General features: G+C 37.3%; 2 protein-coding genes across 3 annotated transcripts in view; one reads left to right on the forward strand and one right to left on the reverse strand.

Moving 5' to 3' along the window:
- Positions 1-18,291, forward strand: part of LOC114148266 (glypican-6-like) — a 107,724-nt gene extending 89,433 nt beyond the window's left edge. For both annotated transcript variants that reach the window (XM_028023423.1, XM_028023422.1), the window contains 3 exons: positions 11,606-11,742; positions 13,518-13,693; positions 14,360-18,291. In XM_028023423.1, coding sequence (XP_027879224.1) covers positions 11,606-11,742; positions 13,518-13,693; positions 14,360-14,565 — 519 coding nt within the window. In that variant the 3' untranslated portion in view covers positions 14,566-18,291. The remainder of the gene's footprint in view (positions 1-11,605; positions 11,743-13,517; positions 13,694-14,359) is intronic.
- A 230-nt stretch (positions 18,292-18,521) lies between these two features.
- Positions 18,522-23,720, reverse strand: dct (dopachrome tautomerase). Its single transcript, XM_028023424.1, has 8 exons — positions 23,199-23,720; positions 22,818-23,117; positions 22,037-22,137; positions 21,776-21,942; positions 20,509-20,688; positions 20,266-20,401; positions 19,974-20,175; positions 18,522-19,492 (listed from the first exon to the last, which is right to left on the reverse strand). The coding sequence occupies exons 1-8, from the start codon at positions 23,485-23,487 to the stop codon at positions 19,320-19,322; spliced, it is 1,548 nt and encodes a 515-aa protein (XP_027879225.1). The 5' UTR covers positions 23,488-23,720; the 3' UTR covers positions 18,522-19,319.
- Positions 23,721-23,953: the final 233 nt, after the last annotated feature.

Consider the following 23,953-nt stretch of genomic DNA (forward strand, 5'->3'; position numbering starts at 1 on the left):
CTCACTTTGCTTTGCTGTGGTGTGGTCTTTACTAGAAAAACTATTCTCTTAAGCAGTACATTCGAAATGAATTATAACTACAACTGGATGTTAATCTAATCCAAATACAAAGCTTGATGACATGAAAAAAATATACAACCAATGCTTCATTAAGTTCATGTTATACCAGTACATCTGTGATTATGCTTCAGTAAATGCATACTCTGTGGGTCGTTTAATAAATATAGGATTGCACTGATGGCTTCTTCCTCATTTATTTATGTATTTTCAATTTTATTACTAGGCCGTCATTTTGTCACTTGAAACCATCTCATCTCATTTCAGCTGAAAATCAAATACCAAAGCAGCTGTTATCTGGAGATGCACGAGGTGTGACGCCCAATCTTTCCCATGGACTAATGCTGGTGTCGTCCATGCTCTGCTACATTTCACATGTGTCAATATATTAATGAGGTACACTGGCCCCATTATGCTCAAGGCTTCCCGCCTCTCCAGGGAAAATGGGCAGCATGGGGGGAAGGCGGGTTTGCCAATGATAGCTCAGTCTGTATTCCACAGAGTGCAGCTTTCCTTTAATCATCTATCTTTTTCAAACTTCTCCTGTTGTAGCCTTGGGCGAGCCTCACGCACAAACTCGCCACTGTCTCATCAATATTCTGTCACTTTCTTCTCACTGAGGGATCGTTGCCTGATACTTTTTGCGCTCTATGATAAAGCATATTGCCGAAACTGTGCAGCTATCATGGGACTGAGCAAATGGTTTGAGGTTGTAATATTTAAATGGGCCACTGAGTATAACCTGCAGCTCTGTTCGCTGGGAGTAGACACTTGTTACCCAAGTAACAGTATAAAACCATTTGTCCATAAATAAAGTAGATGTCATATCATGCACATGAAATATTTAGAGAGCTAATACTAAAAATAAATACAACCATATTAAATATTCTCAAACAATAAAGAATTCTTTCTATGTCCTTAAATTCCAAAATAGTTGTTTTCTTGTTGAAGTTGTAATATTAAATTAAGTGAATCCAAAGAGGCACAATATATTTTTACATTCATGAATCCTACAATGGCAACTGTTTTCAGATTCAGCAATTTTTATGTTTCTTTTCTGTGTACAAAGAAATTTGCCGTCACATTGAATTATAGGCACGATGAATTGTTTTTCCTAAAACAACCAAAGAAAATGTTTAAAGCAAAGTTGTGCCTCAGGGGATTTGGGCAAATTTGAGTGCTTAAATTCAGTTCAGTTGTTTCTGACTATGATATGGATTAAAATTAAATTTGACAGCCCCATCATGGAGAGAGCACACCACCAAATGTAGCTAAACGTAGCGGTGCGGTCGTGCAAACGTGCCGTGCAACATTTATTTACAGGAGGAGTTTTTGCAATCTGTTCATGCAACACTGATAAGCGATGCCTCAACAGCGTTAGTTCCACTGTGTTTGTTGGATATATCATTGGGATGGATTGCGATGCATTTATTCTTTTGTGTGAAACCCAGGCTGGAAATGGGAAAAGATGGGAGATAAAAAGCCAGTTTCATGACAACTAAACTATCTTTATGTTATGTATCTGTTCACAGAGAGCCATATCATTTAAGTCTGACAGCGTTGTCACCAGGAGACGCATCAGAAAGAGACACAGCCTGGATTGATGATTTGTTGATATGTTTGTGTATCAAAACCAAGTTGTCACATTGTGCTCTGGCTGGTTTTCAAAAAAGGTTGCACAGTGTTGGCCGCGTTTACTGGCACCTATTAGGGAAGATGTGTAAAACCTCATATGTGTTTTTTTTCTAATCACAGCTAGATAGTTCACCACTGAAACATTTAAAAGAATCATGCTTTTAATTTCAGGTCATTTATTTATTTGGGTAAAGTTAAGAACTCAGGAAAAACAACTCCATTAAATTTGATGTATTTTAATGTATTTTTTGCACTGGCCACTAGGCTTGACCAGGACTTTATCTCGTAGAAGAAATGCTTTACTATTCTGATAATATTTCCTATGCCTGTATTTATTTTTAGTAATAGATTTCTATTCATGTGACTTGTGCACATCTACTTAATTTATGGACAGATGGCTTTATATTGTTACCTTGGTAGTCTCTACACCACCAACATTGATCAGGATGGCAAAGGACATACAGCACCTCTCAAACTCTCTGTTAGATAACAGTGGTGACATCATGGGGTCACCAAATCTCACAACCATAATGCTATTGTTATGTGGGAGGTATGCCATCTTCTTGCCTACCATTCCAAATGTAAATGTGTGGAATTTGCTGAACTGTACTGGAGCTTTAACTGGAACTGTGTAATTGCGTCAGGTTCAGCCTCAACTGCTTTAAAATCATCCTTTAGTTCTGTGATCTATGCCTTACGATTAACTGAAGGTTCCAACATAAAATGTCCACCTCTCGAGTTGGATTGAAGTCAATCCAACTCAAGACCACCTTGAACTTTAAGAGGCAATATGGGATTGGGGAACGCTTGTGACATAGTCCATATCGGGGGGAGGGAACTGCATCTGAAGCATCATGAGTCAGCTGTTGCACAGAGGAAACATCTACAGTGTCAATCTAAAGTGTCCGTCTGATCAGAAGAATATATTCATCAGAGGAATGTGAAGCATTTGAAGTATTTACAGCACCTTCTGCATGAGGATTGTGACACAGACCTGTGTTTTGTATTTGGGGTTTCCTTAGGGGAAATTTCCATACCTCTACTGTCTCTTTGTTTCAACAATTCTGCCTGCATGACTTGAAAGCACACAAGGCCAGTGATCTCAACTCATTAAGTTCTTTGATGGCAAAGGAATGTATAACAGAGTTGAATGATTAGATGTTTATAGTATAACTATAAACTAAAAGTAATATAAAAATTAGGTTTCTGACTAAAAACAGGTGTAAAGAATGAATATCTGGGAAATAAGCTTATCCTCATGTAGTCTGGTGGAAGACCTGTGATGCTGTGGATTTGTTTATTTTCCTAAGCAACTAGGAGTCTTAATACTGTGTATGAAATCACACAAATACCACAAGTTTTGAATTAAAAGTATTTTGGACTTAGGTTTAAATCTAAAAATGAGTTGTCATTGGGTCTTTCAGCAGGTCGATAATCCATGACAATGATTGCATTTTACAAAATGTTGACTGTAAGAGTCCCAATAAATTGTGCCTCATGTTTAGGCTAAAAACTTTTTTTGTACATATAAATGTACACAAATAACATTTTCAGCGTTAGATAATCCTGCAATAATATTTTATAAATGTATTTCAAGGTTTTTACATGTCTGCACCAGAGTCCAGGACACTATTATCAGTCGCAATCAGGAGAAATAAGAAGGGAGTTGAATGAAGCATGACAGCCAAGAGTATGTTTCTAAATATGGACATATCATCAACACATGGCAAGCATCCCCAACAGCATGTGAAGCAAAAGCTTAGTTTCTCTGTGGTTTCCTCTGGTGTATTGTTGTCATCATGCACACTAAACAGCAAGGAGATGTCTTTCTAGTCTCACCTGTTGCAAAGTCACAAAGGGGAAACCTACAGTAGGTGCTTCAGCATTCTGTTGATGGATATTGATCGAACAAGAACACCCCACATCTTTATGCACTCTGATAGTTACCTCCTCTAAGCAGCACTGCCAGTCACATTTGAGGTGAATGTTTCCAGACAAGGACAAAGTGGACGTGCCAAAGTGGTGGCAACAGCTTTTCAAAACATTACCGCACACATCATTTGCGCCAGGGTGTGCTATAGGCTTGTAAATGTTATTTCTATTGAGGCACTTTCTTTAATATGCTAAAAGAGCTTTGGAGCCAGATGGCAGGTTTTGGTTGAAAGGCTTTGCTGTTAATGGGTTGACCTGAATCATTGTGGAAGACTTTATGACGCATTACACAAAGTTTCTCCCTGGTAGTTGACGGTGCAGGTTGTCAGCATCAGACTTTTTATGTTTTTTTTCCCCCACACAACAATGAAAAATGTGATGAAGAGGCAGAGTTATTCTTACTGTGGCCATCCTCCTGGTGAGACAATCTTTGGTTTGTCCTCAGCGTGGTCACTGGTCTTGGACAGGCATGTGGTATGGCCAAGGTCTCAGTATGAGCTGAACCAACTGGCTGACCTCAGTAATTCACATGCAGGAAGAATGCTGCTTTCATATCAAAAGAAAAACTATTTTAACACAGACAGGAGGAGCAGTTGCCAGGGAAAATAGGTTGATCGAGGACTTGTCTGGCAATTGTGGTTTGAGTGGTAAGACCTGCTGTCGAGTCTGTGATTAGATTGAACTTGCACTAAATTAGCTCAGACTAGAAGCCAGGGGATATGCTGACAACCGGCAGACATGTGCACAGGCAAGGACTGACAGCTTAACAAGAGAGAGTTGTTCTTACAACATTTGAAACATTTTAGAGGGGGCGTGTGGGACATTTGCCAGCTGACAGAACAAGCTTCTATCACTAATCATGGGTATGCTGTGTGAGTTCAATGTTCAAAAGTAAAAGTCCAATACTCATGTTTAAACCCCTTTTAAGTTGTCAACCAATCCAAAGTACCACAAACCATAATTGTATAGTGGACGGAGAAGAATGTATTGTTTTCTGGGGGGTTTTTTGTTTGCATTTGTATTTAACTCACTTTAAGCTGATACCATTAAAAAATAATCCAGTTTAACCTTAATTAGTTAAAAGTCCACCTGTGTGACCATTAATGAACAAGTGTCATTAAGACCAAGGAACATGCAGGAAACACAGAGTTGGCAGTGTCAGAATAATCAGTTCAACAGGGATTCTGGTGAGGGTTAATGGGAAGATGAACAGAGTTAAACAGAAGCTAGTTCTGGAACAAAAGTGTTAATGGCTGCAAAAAACATGAGACCGGAGCCGCCACCTTTCACTGCATGCCCTGCATGCCTGTAGGTCCTTTGGGGTATAACTTTGCCAGTTTTGCAAATCTGGACTGTAACATTTCTGTCCATTTTTCTTTGCAAAAAAGCTCAATCTCAGTTGGATTGGATGGAAAATGTCTGTTAACAGCAATTTTGAAGTATTGATGCAAATTCTCAATTGGTTTAAGGTATTGCCTTGAGTTCGAACACATGAATATGCTTTGATATATGCTTGGGCTTCTTCTTCTGCTGGAAGGTGAATTTCAGGTCTCTCACACCCTCCAACATGTTTTTATTCAGGACTGCCCTATATCATATATCTGCATATCCCATCAGCTCTGTGCAGCTTTTCCATCCCTTTTGTAAAAAAAAATACATCCACAAAGCCTAATGTTGCCATCACAGTGTTTCCTGTTGATTTTCATGACGCTGTTTGGTCACTAATTTTCTCTAACAAACCTATAAGGCATGAGTTGTTTGCAATGGATTGTATAAAAGCTGGACATAGTCTCTGGACACTCAGATACGTCATCTGTCAATCAGCTATATCTACTAAATACACAAAATTCAATTAAGAGTATTTCTCAAAATACTTAAAGCTCCTGTAAACAGAAAGCCTTTAAACCTCCTAACTCAATTATTTATGTGACTCATGCTGTTGTTTTTAGATATAATTACTCTCTGTAAACATTTTCTGCATGTGTATTCATTTAGGGTAGTTAATTACTTTTACTGCAAGTAAACACTCCCGTGCATTTATACATAAACAGTTTTTTAAAGTGGATTCTGTTGGCCATATAAGCAATTTTAAAAGTGTGGTGGTGTTTGGAGGACTAATATTTTAGCTTTATTGCAATACAGATCATTGCAGGTGCTACATTGTGCTGTGTTTGTATGCAAGATGAAAAAGAATAGTATTTGACTCAGTTATGCCCTTATTTTGCAGGTTTGAATAAATATGGAAATATTATCGTTTTTACACCTAATTTCCTTCCTGATTGTCTTTTTCTCATTGCTTATATTTAAAGAAAGAGAACAACCCAAAAAAAATGTTATTCACCTTTGATAATCTCATTATTTTAGGAAAGCTTTAGAAAGGACCCCTGATATTTATTGCCACCCCTGGAAAGATGCCTTACAAGCCGTGGAATAAATAAATTTTAGTTGCATAAGCATCATTTTACCGTAAGATAATGAGAATATTTAAATGGTCTTTTCTGATTTTGTTTTCTCAGTGTATTAGTAAGACATGACACAAACGCTCTGCTAGCCACTCTTCAAAATGGGAAAGAGAAGTAGACATGGCAGTATAATAACCAGATGTGTGTGGTATTAATCTCAGGAAATTGTTACAACAAAATGGCTACTTACCCTAGCCAATCAGTAATTAAAAAACTTAATTTTATTTATTCTAAAGGGTTTTTGTGAATATTTACCTGGGGTGCCAACAAATATGTGGGATACTGTGGCTCAGTCAGGGTGTAGTGAATAGGAGGAGGTCACATAAATATGATGGATGAGAAAAAAAACTCAACAAGAAGTACAGAGCAGACTGAGCCCACACTGCAGATCAGAAGAGAGGAAAATCCAGGGTTTTATTCTCAAATCACCCCTGAATTGGAGTTCTGCTCCTGGATCACGGGTCAGCTAGCCATGAAACCTTCACTTTTGCTTTGGACTAAAGTAAGAAAGACGGAGAGGAAGGGAAAGAGAGCGAGGAACAGGAAGGAAGCCATGCAGAGTCGAAGCTAGAAGGTAGACAGAAAGAGGAAAACACAATGAAATTATTTATGGTTCACGACAGGAGGCAAGAAAATAGGGCTTGTGAGAAAAAACAGACCTGCGGAAGAAAGGAAATAATGGACAACACTGCGTTTAGAGCAGCTGTTTTTATCCTCATGCTATCACTGAGGATGCAAACTGATGAGTTTCAGTGTCAAGCAATTAGAATAATCTTCTTTAAGTATACTTCTGCTTGTATTCTGGACGGATGTGTCTTAATAGTCACATCCCTGTTGCTTCCCATGTGTAATTTATTTGGCTAATTCCCTGGAAATCCTTTTATTTTATGTGATAAAGTAAATTTATTTTCCAACTATGATTTCTGCGTAGCTATTATTTGCACTGTAAAGATTGACCTAAATGGGTGAGTGTTCCTTCTGATCATCTTATCTGTTGCATGATTAATAGATTTTTTTTTATTTAGTAAGAAAGTCTAAAGTTAGTCAGAGGAAAGTTCAATCTGGAGAGACTCAGACGGAGATAAGAAGACAATTAGAAGAGTTTATTGACAAACAGAATTTAAAGTCTTTGGCGCTCGGGCCCCGGCTGGGGATAACGGTTATCGCAGCGTTAGCGATAGGCTTCAGATGAGCATTCCCGATGCTGTTAGGAACGTCATCCCCCAGGGCCCGGCACTGGTGGTGGAGGTTGAAGAAGGGTGGGGGCCTCAGGACCGGACGAATGGAGGAGAAGGGGTGGTGGTGGGTTGAGCTCGGCTGGAGAGCGAAGGACACCATGAATGAAGGTCCTTATCAGCTGGGACTTGGTCGATGATTGGACGTGACGTGGCTTGGTCCTGCGTTGATAGGTCGACGATTGTGGGCAGGTCGCTTCAATTAACGGGTCCCAGTGGGGATAAAAGAGTCTTCCAGTTTGAATTTGCGCCTAGGCTTCATCACAAGAAACATGAGCAGCTAATAAAAGTTAAGGTGTTTTTTATGGCTGTAGTATTTTTTTTTTTTGCACAGCACCATAAATTTAAAGTCTATCTGCTAATTATTGTAGATTTATAATTAAATTGCAATGTGAAAATGGATAATAATAATAATATAAATGTTATAAAATCAAGAAAGGTTCTAAGTAGGGCATAGATTATCCAGGCCAGAGGTTCATAATGAGCAAAAGGAGCTACAGAAAGCAGAGGGAACTAAATCAGACAAAACACACTTGGCAAAAGTTACTGTCAAATCAGGAAATAGAAAACAAGAATATGGCACTGTACTGTCAAAAAACAGTACATTGCAACAATGCTTAGCCTGTGTCACATTTCTTCTATTTTTGCTTTAATTGCCACAGGCACATGTTTAAAGTCATCAGACAAATTCAAATATTAGACAAAGTTTTGAAATTGTGATTCAGTTATGAAGAAAAGAAACTTTCCAAACTAAACTGGCCCAATGTAAAAAAACAACAACAACAACAAAAAAAAAACATAACTGACTCCTAATCATAAAAACTGGCTGTGCCAAACTTGGTGGCAGGAACTCTATTCAGGCTCTTGGTATAATTGGAACCTTTTATATTAAAAAGAAATTTGGTCAGTTGTTGTATTAAGAATTGTTTTAACTCACCCGATGGTCTTCCACCTTGAATGGCCCATTTAAGATTGCGCCACAGTATCTCAATCAAATTCAAATGTAGACTTTGTCTAGCCCACCCCAAAAACTTTGATTGTTTTAATGTTTTGTATTTGTTTGAAGTAAACATGGTGTTGTGTTGTGTTGTGTTGTGAAAGTAAGTGTGCTTGAGGCTGAGGTTCAGAACCTCAGATGTTCATGGTCTGTCAGACTAAAATGTTGGCATTTACACTGTCAACAGAGAGTCTCCAAACTACAACAGTAAATCAAAAGGCGTTTATGCATCGACTTTGAAACCAGTTACTTTTTACAAATCTAGAACTTGGAGCAAAAATAGGCATACTGCCTAAAAGCAAATGATAGTAAATGTTGTCACATGCTTCCTTTTTTACATTTATGAGATGAGATAAATGTCGTCCCATGGAAATGGGAAAACTATGTGTATTTCTTGTAAGTCTTAGTAGTCAGACCAAAAAGTCTGAAAGTCATTATAAATATTCCAAAAAATATTAGTGAAGTTAAATTCGTGTTTTTAATCAAATGTTTCCATCACTCTAAAATAAAGAATATATAAACTTAGAACCAAAGTTATTTACACTTTAATTTATTCAAACTGGAGATTGAAAACTCACCATTGAATGCTAATGGTTCATATGTGTTCTCAGCATAGGTGAAAAAATAGAAAAAACATCTACGCTCTTAATTTTTTTATTTATTTAGTTATTTATTTTTTGTAATCTGCTTATAATTTGATATCCAGGAATCGCACACTGAGGCAGCGATTCTTAAGAGAACGCTCTTTTCAGCCGTCTTGTAAATCCTTCATATAGAGCAGAGCCATTTTACCACGGGAGCCGCTTTCACCCATCATAAAAATCATTTGTAAGCATATCAGTGAAAACAAATACAGAATAATATCCCTCCACCTCTGAGGGGAGGAGGTGGAAGTGTTGTCTTCTGTGTTCCTTGTTGTGATTTTAATGAGGATGTCAGAGCTGTCAGTGCTGTAATAGCTGATTGTAATAAGCTTCTCCCTCATATGCTAAGACAAATTGTCCTGTTGTTATTCTAATGATGTGTTAGATGTGTTTATGCCGTTTTGTTTCCCTCCACATGCAACAGTTTCATGCACTTGATCCAGGGTTAACTGAAGTCTTATGTCGTTAGCAAAAAGATTGTTGCTTTGACATATTTTTATTAGTTTTATTTCCAGGCTTCATTCTTGTTGCCGTCAGCTCCTCATTTACTAGCAGCACACTGCCATCTAGTGTTTATTTGAGTGTATTGCATCAGTATACATGCTCATTGCATTGATGCTATGGATTCATTCTGCAATGACAGAAAAGGCAGACCTTTCCCAGTGTCATATTTATTTCACGCCTCCTCTTATTTTTTTCAATAATCTAACATTTTTGATACTCTAACTTAATCCTAAATGTTTATATTAATCCTATTGGATTCCCTTGAAATGCAGCCTCTAAAACAGTTAGATTATTCCAGCTGGTTGAAAGAATGCAGTTTATTCATTTTGCATAATGAATCTACAATTAAACACATCTTTTTTTACGTCTGTACTTCAGACAAAACTCATCTCCCCCTCTGTGCGTAAATAATTGTAAGAAGTAAACTGTTTATTTTCTGCAACTGCGCCTAACAGATGTGCTAATCAAATATTTGCATTGCTAAAATGGGAGTCACTCCCAATTAAATTCACACTTTTCACCCACCTCGACAGATGCCATGGTGAAGCTGTGAATCTCTCTTATTTGTGAAACTAAACTTAATGTGTGAGGTTTAGTCAAACATTGCCAGTCAAAACTCTTGTATTGAGTGCAGCCTTGACCCCTCTGGGCAGTATCAGAGCCGCTGAAGTGCTTTGGCATCAGTGTGACAGGATTAACACATCAAAAGCAGAGTTGGGGCCTACAGCGGCGTCACACAGTCAGTGCAGCACCTTTCATGTTCTGCTCAGGTTCACCACAATTTCACGTAAGCCAACAGCAAGTCAGACGGAAAAAGATAATGGGGCCAACCTGCTGCTATCACGCTTTCCTTCAGCTGCAGTGAAATATGTCAAATTCTGTGTGTTTGATGAAAGATTTGAGTTCAACAAGCTTAAGTCAGGGAACGATATCTGACTGTGTCACATGGCTGGGATGCAAAGGGACCATTTAGGTCTGACATTCGAGCTGAAATTATTGCTGCAAGCCTGCATGGTCTTACTTTTTATTATGCAAATATTTAACAGTTAACAGAAGCAAAAGTTAAACTCAAGCAGTCTAAGAGGTTTCATGTCTTGGAGTTGAATCCCAGACATTTACCCTGGAAAGAGTTGGAAAGGCTTTTCATATCAAATATTGAAGGTGAATGAATGAATGAATAAAATCGTTATTTCAAATGAGCAAGTAACAAATTTAAATGAAAATAAAACAAGTATAAAATTAAATTTTTGACAAAGAAATTATGTCAAACACCATAAAGTGAAAACGTAGATTATACAAGTAATAAATCCAGCTTTTTCCTGTTTGAAAAGGAATTGGAGGAAGTGAATTTTTACCCCATCTAACTCGCTATATACACTTTTAAACTGTACATGTCTACACCTACTGTATAAAAAAACTCATCACTCATATCACTGATATGCAGCTTAAATGAAAATGCACATATATTTCTGTATCAACTGATTAACTTATGCATGGATAGTTAGCGATATAGCTAGTACATGTCTGACTTATACAGTAAATGTGATTACCTTTGGTTAAGACCAAAATTATTCAAATTCAAAATTATATATTATCAATATATATATTTTTATCATTTTACCAGTATATTTTTTATAACTGTAAGTAATAGTAGCATTTCGCAGTGGTCTAACCCCAGTCCTGCAACAATCTGTTTGACAAGGCTGTGATATTTTTCTTTACTTACCTTGTAATCTGAAGGTCCAGCTCCAGCTTCCTCGGGTCAAATGTCAACGTGTCCCTGGGAAAGACACTTAATCTCAAGTTGCCTGCAAATCTTTGCAATGAATGTATGAATGTGTTGGTGGTAGTGAGTGCTTCAAGTGGTGTGTATAACTAGAAAAGTAAATTCTGTCGATTTACCATTTCTATTTATACTTTAAGAACAAATATTCATGTTTTTTTTTCTAGTATCAGATTGATCTCATGTCAGACACTACTTTGAATACAAGTCTGTGAATTAACATTAATAAACAATGTTTAAGAATAAAAAAGAGATTTTAAATACATAAAACCAAAGCTTTTTCATGTGTTTTAAAAGCTTTACTGAAACACAGTTGTCCTTTTATGTCTTGCCTAACAGCCCCTGTCTTTGTTTAGGTTGTCGACATAAAAGAGAAACTGAAATTGTCCAAGAAGTTCTGGTCGAGCCTGCCCGAGGCAATGTGTGTAGAGGACAGAGTGACTGCCGGAAACGTCAGTGATGAGGACTGCTGGAATGGACACACCAAGGGCAGGTAAGGAGACTGCAGCCCTGGAGCTTAATGCAGACTAACACAAAAGGTTACTTAGAAGTCCAAAGTCTTTTCAGCGTGCCTGACGTTAAGTAGTCTGATCCTAGAATTAAGAGGAAAGCTTTTTTCATTTCAGTGCACTGTGGAGGAGCTGGGCATTTTTTCATTTAGAGCTGTTTAATTAAAAAAAGGATGTGTCATTTTTATTGTTACGGTTTTCCTTTAATATGTATTGAGTTGTATGAAATATATTGTTTTTTAGAGAATCAATTTCTCTTTGTTCTTAATTAGGCTGTGCCAGCTCGGTGTTAGCTCTTAATCTGATTTCTTTACTTGAAAAAAAAACTTCCACTGCCCACAGACTTTTATTTTCTGAGTTGCAAAATCTTTACTGAGCATTATTTACTTGTTCAGGCATTATAAACTACAAACCTCAATATGTTTTATCATGTTTGTCAATGTCATTGATTGTTAGACCAAACCGAATGTTTGGAGAATCATTTACATATAAAAATCTGTGTGACCCATGTTTGTGTTAAGCTCTGCAAATGTGCACATTTTCCTCCAATTATTCCAGGGATTAAAGATTAGAGAATCAGAATCAGCTATGCACATCTTGCTTTTTCTTGTTTGTAGTTCAAGCTCAGATTAAAATAGTAAAATAGTTCAAGCTCAGATTGTAATTTTTACTCAGCATCTTCCTATCAACTCTGACCACTTTTCTTGTCCTTGATGAATAAAAACATCGCCCACACTTTATTTCACTGTGTGGATAGCGTGTCCAGAGTAATGTGCAATGTTAGCTTTTTTGCATTAAAGAGCAAAAGTTCAGTTTCGGCCTGATTTGAGCAGAGCACCCTCTTCCAAATGTTAGCAACGTCCCCTGCATATACGCTGTAAATAGTGCTTCTTATGGCTTTTTTCCCCCCCCAACAACATTTATCTTAATGCTCTTTCATAAAGGTCAGATTTTTGGAGTACCTGACCTACCAATTTCTTGGTATGTCTGCAGTTTTCAGCTGATTGAAAACTCAATTGCTTGCACTAGATTTTTTTTACTGGTGTCATAGTAAATAAAACTCAATATGAAGGCATCCCACACAAATTTTCAATGTGATTTTCTGTGTTTTCTTCCACCTAATAATTATACACTGTTTTGTGTTGGTGTATCACATAAAATGAACTACAAATGCATAAAACGGTATTTAAAATGACAAAATGTGAAAATACTCAAGCGATATGTACACGTTTGCAAGGCTCGTAATGTAGGATATCATTCTTTATTTTTTGTCATCCTTGAGTCAAAAAACAAACAAAAACATTACCTTTTCAAATTCAGTGACATTTCAGGGGTATATGTTAGCTAGAATGATCAGCGCTTATGGGAAAACAAACGTTGTTGTGTCACCTGATTTGTGGAATTCTGTCACACGGCGACCCGCAACCTATTTATCCAACAGGAGAGCAGGCAGCTGACATACTTTTCCCCGAAGAAATACCTCACAAGTGTGTCAGTGTATTAACTGACATTATGGTGTCAAATTCCCATTTTACAAACATTGCTGTAAACCTAAAGAGCCAATTTCCAATCGCTTTATGAAAATTAGACATATTTCAATTATGGGTGGAATTAGTCTACCCTCCAAGCACTTGTTTGGTGCTGCTTATTTTCCTAAAGCCTGTGACGATAATTATTTCTGAATTATGTCTTTGCATAAAGAGTGCCTTTCTAAAATGTACCCCTGGCTAATTGAATTTGTTTTGTTTTTTTAATATAGATACTTTCCTGAAGTCCAAAAGGATGGCCTTACCAACCAGATGAATAACCCTGAGGTGGGCGTCGACATCACACGACCCGACACCTTCATCCGTCAGCAGATCATGGCTCTAAGGGTGATGACCAACAAGCTGAGAAATGCATACAATGGCAATGACATCTACTTTCAGGACACAAGTAAGCTGTTAGCCATTTTTGTAATGCAGGCGAATGAATCAGAATGCTTTTTCTGCTTTGCTTTAGGCAGCTGTCATAGTTTTTTTTCATCTTTATTGTTTGCTTGAACATTGAAAAACACTTCTTACATGAGAACACATTCAAAGACATTGCAAGTATTTTTTAATCAGGAAGTCCTTCTTCACATTTAAAGTATGTGTATTGCTACGGATGCATATCTGTCATGTCTTGCAATTCCCTGGGAAGAAATGTGCAAAATGTGAAAAGTGTGCTTCTGCATAAGGATTTAAAATGTTATTTTGCTGTTTGGTTACTATGTATGTGGTCTTAATGAACTTAATGGTCATTTGATCATCTTGGGATGATGGTAAAGAAATTAAATGTGAAAACACAAAGCTTGAGTGCCCCCATGTAGCTGGCTAGGATAATATCATTATTTACTTAAAACACGAAATCTACTGCTTACTGCCCTGGAAATGTTAAAGCAAACTTTACGTAAAGGAGTTTCTGTACAAAATATGTTTTAACAAACTTGTAAGAGGGTACAATATTCCATCTATAAGGAATATGACCTATTCTCAGAAAATCAAAGGTCAGCCTTGATTCTGAATTACCAATGATGAACTCTTACGTTTTGGTTTTTTTTGCTCTGCTCTTGTAATTCAGGTGATGAAGGCAGCGGCTCAGGCAGCGGAAGCGGCTGCACAGAGGGCTGCACCACAGACATGTACAGCGCTGCCACTGAAGCCCCAGTGGTGAGAGCCGACCGGAGCGGGCCTATGGAGGATTCTGCCCCCCACCATGCACCGTCCATAGCACTGCCAACCGTGCTGGCTCTGCTAGCTCTAACTCTGCACCGACAATGGAGATAATGATGGAGCAACAAGCTAGATATGGACTGCAGGGTTTTTGTCCCCTTTTTTCTCCTCTCTGGCAGTTTTTGTATTCAAGCACATTGGAGCTACAGTCAAGCAAAGAGCATTCAGCCTACCAGCGTTGATGCTGCAGGATTCTGCTCTGAGAAAGAGAGTAGTCATCCACATCATGATTTTCCACTTTTCCAAAAATCATGCAGTTCCATCCCTAGACTTTATATTTCATGAAATCATTTCAGTTTCTAAAACTGATGTGGATCCAACAAACTCTGCTTCAGAGATTTAAAAAAAATAAATAAATCTTTACATTTCTTTCACATATGGCAAATATAAACATAGATTTCCAATTGGAAAAAAAATATAGTATGCACTTTGAGTTTTTTTTATTGAATTTTTTTGTCTGAAGAAAATGTAAAAAGAGATGTGGTTAAATTATGCACCTTAAAAAGGTACAATAAGCTTAATAAATGTTTGATAATATATTTTAAAGAGGTGATGTACATCTAAGTGCAAGAGGATTCAGGAACCATGTCCGCTTTGGTTAGAATTTGATTAAATATAACATTATGCCATTTATTGATTTGTGAAGGAAAAACAATTCTTTTCAATTTCCTTTTTGTGAATGCAAATTGAGATCTTTCATACAGTTTCAATCATTTTGGGGCTGTAGATGCATATATTGTTTTAAACACAATCTGCAAAAACCTACAAATACTCACAAAATCTGTTCAGCAGTGGCCTTGTGCTACAGCTGACTTGAAGGGTTAGGATTAACATTTTATTTACTTTGCCTTGCACCAACTCCATAATCTGCAAAATATGCTCATATCTTGCCAGTTTCTTAACTTAGCTTAGAACCTAAAATCATTTCTAAGAGGGTTTTTTTTCTGTTTTATCTGCAGAGAATATGCCACTAATTTACTGTTATGTAGCTCTATGGCTAAACAGCTATGGTAACATTTTGTTTAAGATGTGGTCGTTCAGTATAGTTTAAAATATTTACTTCTAGTTTAAAGGGATAAATACTGTCATAATTTAATTTCATCAATAATGGAACAGGTAGGTAGCTACAGTGGCTAATTATTAATTTTCTATTACAACCATAAGGGTCTTTTGTGGATTTTTTAAGCTGAGTTCAATTGAGAGGAAATGGCCCATCAGTAATTTACCTTTAATAGATAACTCTCTTAGTGTCTTAACATTGATGAAAGATAAGAAATTCAAAAGCTGTTAAATGACCTAAGATATGCAGGAGATGATTATTCTCCTTGGTCTGTAGCTATTTATTATGAAGACTTTTGCCGTCTGTGGTCCATAACAATGATATTTCTATACTAAACAAACTTTGAAACAGAATAGATTTTAGTGTTTTTCCATTCAAACCATTGTTATGCAAGTTCACTTTTCACAAGAATTAGTTGTACTTTCAATTCACACAGGTTAAAACAGATTTGGTTCATATTCAAAATTCACTGTTTTAATATTTTTGTGTACAGTCACACCACATAAAATTTCAATTTACAATTCTCAACATTAATTAGCACTTTGATTATTTTGCAGCCTAGCATTTGCCAGGTGAGTCTCTCTGCTCACATAAAACATTTTTTTTTGTTTGACCAAACTATCAATAAACCTCTTCTCATGCACAGAATTCCCTGCTTGAATTGTAAGAGATCAACATGAGCAGAAAATGTTGATTCTGCTTCAGTACTCGAACTAGAAAACCCTTCACTCATGTGAATTATCCTCACTGTTATACTGGTTATCCTTATATAGCTGGTAGATGTGACAGAATCCATTTAAGTGTTGCTTCAGTCTTAGGCTTGTTTTTTGTACATAGAAAAACCTTAACATGAATTTTTTGACACAATACTGATAGAACTGGAGTAAAGAAACAACTCAACATAATCTACTTCTTTTAAATAGTCTTGATTTAGACCGTCAGCTTATAATATTAGGTATGTTTGTGTGTGCATTTTCAATAATGTCTGAGCATAAAGACAGATAAATGTGCTAGAGACAAAAGCCTAAAGCAAACCAGTGATCCCTGTGATACGTTTCAGGATATCACAAGGGAGCAATTCATGCTTCTGAACTGAGAAACAGCTTTGTTCAAGTCAGTTGTTTGAAAAAGCTAACGCCACTTATGTAAACACTATTTTGAACAAAGTCAAGTGCGGATAACACTGAAACAAAAAGTCATTTCAATGGACTATGGACCGATCTTTACTGTAAAAAACATTATCTATTTAACACAGCCATTAAATACAAAATTAAACCCATTAAACATTACCTAATATTGAACTTTTTCAATATTAGGTAATGTTACCTAATAACATTAGGTAATGTTACCTAATAACATTACCTGATATTGTTGGGTATTAGATCATCTATTAAGGTACCTTGATCAAATCATCAAGGTAATAGATGATGGCACATATGTACTTTTGTCTTAGCACTTATTAGGAGGTCAAATGTAATGTTTTTAACAAAACACTAAGAGAGTTATCTACTTCAGGTTACTAATCTCTAACCAGATACAGAAAAATCTTTCACACCTGTGGCTCTGAAGACAATCAAGTTAGGAGATTCCTATTGGGCATCTCAAATTAAGTTTCCCACTAACATTTTCCATTTGAATTACAATGAAATTATATGCAAATAAAAATTATTCGGTTGGTCTACAAGAGCAAACCTATATTCTTGTGCTGCTGTGAACTTTACATGAATTTAAATTAACTGACTGTATCATGTTGTAGTGCTGCATCCTCAGAATATATTACACGTATTTACCAACTATCATCAGATGTTTCATACCTACTGGAACTACATTTAGAAAAACGCAAAAACATGCTACTTCTTTGCATATTGAGTAACTGCTCTACTCTAATCCCAGGCAGTATTTAAAAATGTCAACTTCAAATGACAGAATTGAAAAGAATATATAAGTACATATTACCATACTTGTTGTATGTCTGGGAGTTATTAAGAGAGGCAGGGAGCAAACATCACACAGTGGTGACAGGGAATGCTAAGAATGACTCCCTGAATTTATCTGGAAAGCTTGAATGGTTATGTCTGCAGCACAGACAGGCTTGAAGCCGACCACAGTCACCTGTGAAATGAGAATCTGTGGGGACTGGACAAGGCTGAATGCTTCAGTGAAGCTCCTCAGTAGAGCGTACTTACAGAGAATGTGAGAGACCTTGGCACCGCTGAGGGGCGCGGACAAAACCAGCCTGGATGTGCGCTCCCTGTTCTCTGAGAGCCCGTCAGGTTCATAACCAGCAGGCCAACTGAGCATACACATCCACAGAATTAGCCTATGTCATGCCCTTCACAATGTATCAAGAAAAACTTTTGCTTTTCAATATTATTTGAAGTACTCATTTACATCCACAGTGCAAGAACAACAATACAGAAAAAATACTCAATGTGTTTTTTTTAAGTTATTCTTTATTCTGACTATTGATCTCACAGGATGCCATTTTTGTTTTTAAATCATTGAACTTTTAATATTTTTGCAATAAAAGGTTAAAAACAACAGCTAACCCAGTGCTGAATTACATCAATTCTTTACAAGTCACATTTATTTTTACTTTTACCTTGGAGGTAGAGAGTTTGTTGAGCGAAGATGCCTTAATGTATTTCAACCATACCGTGAAGATGATTGCATTTGTTTTATTACTATTGAGAATAAATTCTAAACATTTTTAAAACAGATTTCTCCTTGTTATAACTTTGTGAAAGGTATAAAAAAAACTACTAGGATTGAGAATAGGATTAAGAATTTACTCCTACACTGTGACCTGCAAAACTGCAGAAACCTTTTTACTTGTTTCATTGAAATCACAAACTTTACTGAATTTAAAGACAGACCCACAACAAAAATAATGCAGAAATGTGGAATGGAATGAAGATGACAGATTTATTGTTTTATTTTTACAAATGAAAATTTGGTGCCCCTAAATAAAATCCAGTGCAGTCGGTTCCCAACTCGGTACAAATCTCTAGCGGACTGAGGGTTTCTAGACAAACTGTATCAGGAAGCCCAAGAAACACAATGGAAATAGAAATGTGAAATGGGACAATAGAAAGATATCTGACATTCAAAAGCAGGTTAATAAATAATATCCCAAGCTTTTAACATATCTGATTTTCTTATAAATTAATCATCTAAAAATTAATGGATTGGCGCTACAAGCTTACCAAGGCATGGTCGTCTGACTAATCTGGGTAAGGAAAACATTTCCTGAGAAGTTGCTAATAGGCCTATGGAAACTCATCAGCAAAACAATTGCTAGTATCTGTTGATATAACAACCATTAGCTGTGCACTTCACAAATCTAGCCTTTATGGAAAAAGAAGAAAGCCACTGTTGACAGACTGATATATGACACTGGCTTAACTTACTTAGCTTTTTCAAAAAAAGCATGAAGGGCAGTGAAACACTGTTGTGGGTTTAACCAACAAGTTTTAATTTTGGGGGTTTTAATTCCATCAAAAAGTGAACAGCTTTTCAAATATTTGGTAGTAAAATGACACAATTTCAAGGTGTCCAAGACATGTGAATACCTTTGCAAAGCACTGCATGATTCAGAGAACTCTTCTATGGTTAGTCTTAATATCTAAAAGGAGGGTTTTTTTATTCAGTCATAGGATCAGTAATTTTCTAACATCACAGACTGACAGCTCCATTGCGCTGAGGTAAGTTTGAGCACTGAGGTGCATGTTGGAACAACAGGTGACAGCTAGGCCTCCTCTGTGTACTTCCTGTTTGTGAAATCGGCTCTTATCAGTGGTTCAAAGCCTCTGTTTCTCCTCTGACGCAGGTAGAGCACAAAGATAAGGAGAAGCACCAGTAGGCCGACAAAGACGCCTCCCAAAGTGGAACCCAGCACAAACACAGTTCCCTCATCTGCATCTGTGGAAAGAAAGGAGAAATACTCTGAAAATCCAAAGGTTTGTATCGTCAGTGGGGTTAGTATGTGACGACTCGTGCTGTAACAAAGACAAGACAACATCTAACTGTAAACTATTATAGTTTTCATAACACTATAACACTGCAAATCCCACTTATTCACTTCAATGTAAAACAGAAATAATAAATAAATAATTATACATTCTATTTAACATTCCTAATGAATTTAAACTAATTAATCATTCCATTTATTTTAATCATTTAAGCATTTATAAACTGGTCTTAATTAATTGAAGTACTAAAATATTTCAATAGCCATTTGTTAATTTCTTTATGTGTATATTTTCAGTTTTATTTAAACAATCGTGCACAATTTTATACAGTCATATTGGTTGTATTGTGGCACTTTTGAGTTCTGTATGCATTAAAAAGGTTACGTAATCATAAAAAAAATTTTTTTATTGTTAGCTCAGTATTCACTCACCATCGAGGGAAATAGCATAAGAGTATCCCAGCTGATCCGATGTGACGTAGATCTCTTCATTAGTGATTGGAGGGAAAAAAGGAACCATATTATAGTCCCTGTTGTGACCAATAGGAGCCATCTCATCCGGGTAGGTGGCGTTGGAAGGAACAAACCTGCGCATCCATTCATCAAAAATGGCATCGGTAAAAGAATGGAGCACCTTTAAATTTGAAGTGACAATAAAAGTGTGGTTAATTGGCTTGAACCTAACTGTATACTCAAATTTTACTATGCACCGTTGAATTCCTACCAGAAAGATGGGATCATTGGCTGCAGAGTGGGACAAAGAGCTGGTTCCATTGAGCATAGAGTGAACAAGGTTGTGAAGGTTGTCGACCGTATCATCTAGTTCTCCGTCTGGCTTTTCGTACCCTTCAAGTGCATTTCTGTTCATTTAAAACAAGCTAATCAATGACCTATGACTACCAAACCCTACATTTTTTGTGGCCTAATAGCCAAAATCATATTCATAACACAAACTGTTGAGTTTTACCTGAAGCTGAAGGAGGAGTTGGTGAAATATGGAGGACTGTCAAACTCTCTGATTCCTAAACAGCTTCTGACGTCACTCATGGTGGGTAGAGACATGTTGGCTCTCCCTATCATCCCTCTCTGAATAAAACCCTCATTCGTGCCATTGCAAAGAGTCACCAGACGGTTATAATCATCCAAGCTAGAAGGAGAAAAAAAATGCCTTTTTTAAAGAAAGAAGTGGATGCACATTCACTGTAACTGCAAGAGCTGCAGTGCCTTGGAAAAATATTTATGCACATTTATTTATTCTTTTTTTTTTTTTTGCATTTCGCATAAAGGTTGGATGAGAGTAAAACTGATCTTTTTAACTTTCATGCAAAAAGCTTGAGGTGGAAAACTAACATCAACCTGAAAACAGAACCATAACAGTGAAACTTTGTGATGCCAGTGTTTGTCTGGGAGATGCTTTTTTTTTCAAATCAAAGAAGCTGTCCAGAGATAGCAATAAGGTGGTAGAGCTAAATACCTGTGAGAAATCATGTTAGAAGTTGCAAATACTTAAGACAAGGGCTGAGTTTCAGTTTACAGTCAAACAATGATTCTAAATCTAACTCTGAGTGTTTTATAACAGAGCAAATTTATGTATTAAAATAGACCAATCAAATTGAAATCCAATTGTAAAAATGTGGCAACTGGTGCATATTGATCCTTTCCTTCCAACCACACTGACTTTGAGCCCTTTTGCAAATAAAAATGGCCAATGGGCGTGCTGTGGTGGCGTAGGGGATAGCGTGACCCACGTTTGGAGGCCTTGAGTCCTCGATGCAGCCATCGTGGGTTCGACTCCCGGACCCGATGATATTTGCCTCATGTCTTCCCTCCTCTCCTTCCCCCTTTCCTGTCAGCCTACTTTCATATAAGGGACACTAGAGCCCACAAAAGACCCCCTGGAGCGGAGAAGAAAAAAAATGGCCAAACATATTTGCCTATGTGTGTCTTATATAGTCTGGCTTTCAAACAAAGCACCACATGTTTAAATATCCAGAGGTGTAAATATCTGTCTAATTGATGTCTAAAATCTGGAAACCATGATGCATCTGTTGGCTGCGACTATCACATTAATGCCACAACTCAACACAAAAAGTCATCAAATCTTCCAGGATTTGTCTCCACCCATTGGATCTTGACATTTCAAATAAAATGCATTAAAGTTGATAACTGCAACATGACAAAATGTCAAAAGCTTTTCCAAGGCAGAGTATTATTCTATCGTTAGTTGTGCTGACCTGTTGCACACCACTCCCCATCTGGAGAATCTTGACTGGTTGCTGATGAGGAAAGGGTTGTCTGGGTTCCTGCCTCCAAGCAGAGAGTCTGTACACACATCACACTCACTCTGTCCTGTGGCAAAGTTCCAGTAAGGAATTGCAAAGTTCTCATTGCCTGTCAGTCTCTGCAGAAAAAAACAATAATAAAGTATTTATTTATTTCTACTTACACAAAATCTAAGTTGCACTTATGCTTGACTGACAATTAGATAACATTACCTGAAGCTCTCTTTCCAAGCTCAGAAGGTGGTACCTGTGCCAGGTAATGAATGCTGGACCTTTGTGTGAGAAATCTATGGCTTTGAAGGGGCGACCAGGACCTGCAGGAAAAGTATTATTTAACAACTAACATGATCTCAAGCTTACATAAGACAATCAGGCCAAAAAGGTTGAACAGAATCCAATTCAGTCAAAGCTTTTTCAAATCAAACAAGTTCAAATCCAATTATAATGTGATACAGACAGATATTGTTGATTAATCAGCAAAATATTTGGGCAAATAAAAGATCATTTTGGATATTACATTTAAACACAGGGCTTTCCTAAAATTGCTAAAGTTACATCTTGTTTTTTTTTATAAATGCATACCCCTGAAATTAAGTCTACCTTATGAGTTAATCTTCATAACTCTGTTAAAGACTTGTGTATTTTCACACACTAAAAATTGTTTCCTGATGGAGAAAGTAGTGAAAATAACTAATAATAGCGATTGTTATTCTATCAGCAGCAGTTTTTAAAAATGTATTTACATCTCTCTTTTATATGATGTTGGTATGGTACAATCTATTCTAGATTTTCATTTTGTATTTAAATATAAAACAAAATATTTTTAGCAGAAGTAGTTTTGAGCTCCTGAATACGTCAACAGTAATACGCAGTAGGTGGTCCATAATATGTAAATATACAAATATGCCTCATTCTCATTACAATAAAGTGTAATTTGGTTACTTTTTGTAATAAAACATACACTGATAAAGACAATACATAAATATAGATTTACCTAAGAGAGTGTCTCTGACTGAGTAGTAATGCTGCCAGACGAAGAAGTCATAAATGGAAATGTTGGCAAACTGTGGCTCAGTCCCGTTTGGTCCCAGCAAACCCAGCCAGTGCTGTGTGGCAATCATGTAGTCTGGATGGATGGTGTTCTTAGCCAGATCCAGAACATCCAGGAAGTCCTGAATTTCCCCGCTGGTAAGGGAGTGGATGTTCTTCCTCACCACAGGAGTTTTTCTCTGGTCACAGTTTGGACCAGTCCAGCCGAACTTACACTGACCACAATTATAGCCAGCAAAGTTACCTGCAACACAGAAAGCCAACTGTGAAATACTTGATACTCAAGGTGGGCTTATGATGGCTTACACAAATTTCTTTCACTCACCGTTGCACCTGCAAGTCTGATTGAAGAACTTGGTGGGCCACCTCTCTCTGTCATCAACATTTCTGAGTCTGTACGGTCCCCCCCAGGGTTTGGAATCCACTTGCACAGCCCTGCAGTTCCCTCTCCCTGACAGAGAACCGCAGACGTTGGCAGGATCTGAGCCCAGAGCAGGGCAGCACCGCTTGGACCGGATCCCCTCTACTGTGCAGCAAGCTCGAGGAAACTGAGCTTCAGCAGGTTTAACGCAGAGCAGCAAAGACACAGTGCCGAGAACCAGCACGATTCTCATTTTCCACCTATTTGTTTCTTCCAGTGAGTGGTGAAAAATCAGTTTGCAGATCAAGCGGTCGCTGTAAGGCAGTCGATTTGATCGCCCCCCCCAAGGAGTGTGGAATCTCCCTCCACCACGGTCTGCTGCTGTGAATCTTCAAATTAGATGGAGTGATAAAGTTAACATCTGTGGAAATAGCACTTAAAACCAAATCACGTTGTGCTGCAGCTAGTTGCGTGCAGATTAAGAAAGCCTCTAATGTGCATTCTTGCTTTTGTAGGGCTGGGGAGGATTAAGACATTGGTCTTGTGATGATCACCTGACAGCCAGGCTGTGAGTTCCAGCATGATCTGGAAAGATACCAAGTAACTGTCTGAAGGGGCTATTATGTTGTAAATACTACTATGTAGCAGCTGAAGACAATATGATGTTTTGTGGTTCTCTGCGGTCGAGTCATTCACAAGAATAACAATAAAACAAAATC

The sequence above is a fragment of the Xiphophorus couchianus genome, chromosome 7 (genome assembly GCF_001444195.1).
Source record: "Xiphophorus couchianus chromosome 7, X_couchianus-1.0, whole genome shotgun sequence".
Lineage (NCBI taxonomy): Eukaryota > Metazoa > Chordata > Actinopteri > Cyprinodontiformes > Poeciliidae > Xiphophorus > Xiphophorus couchianus.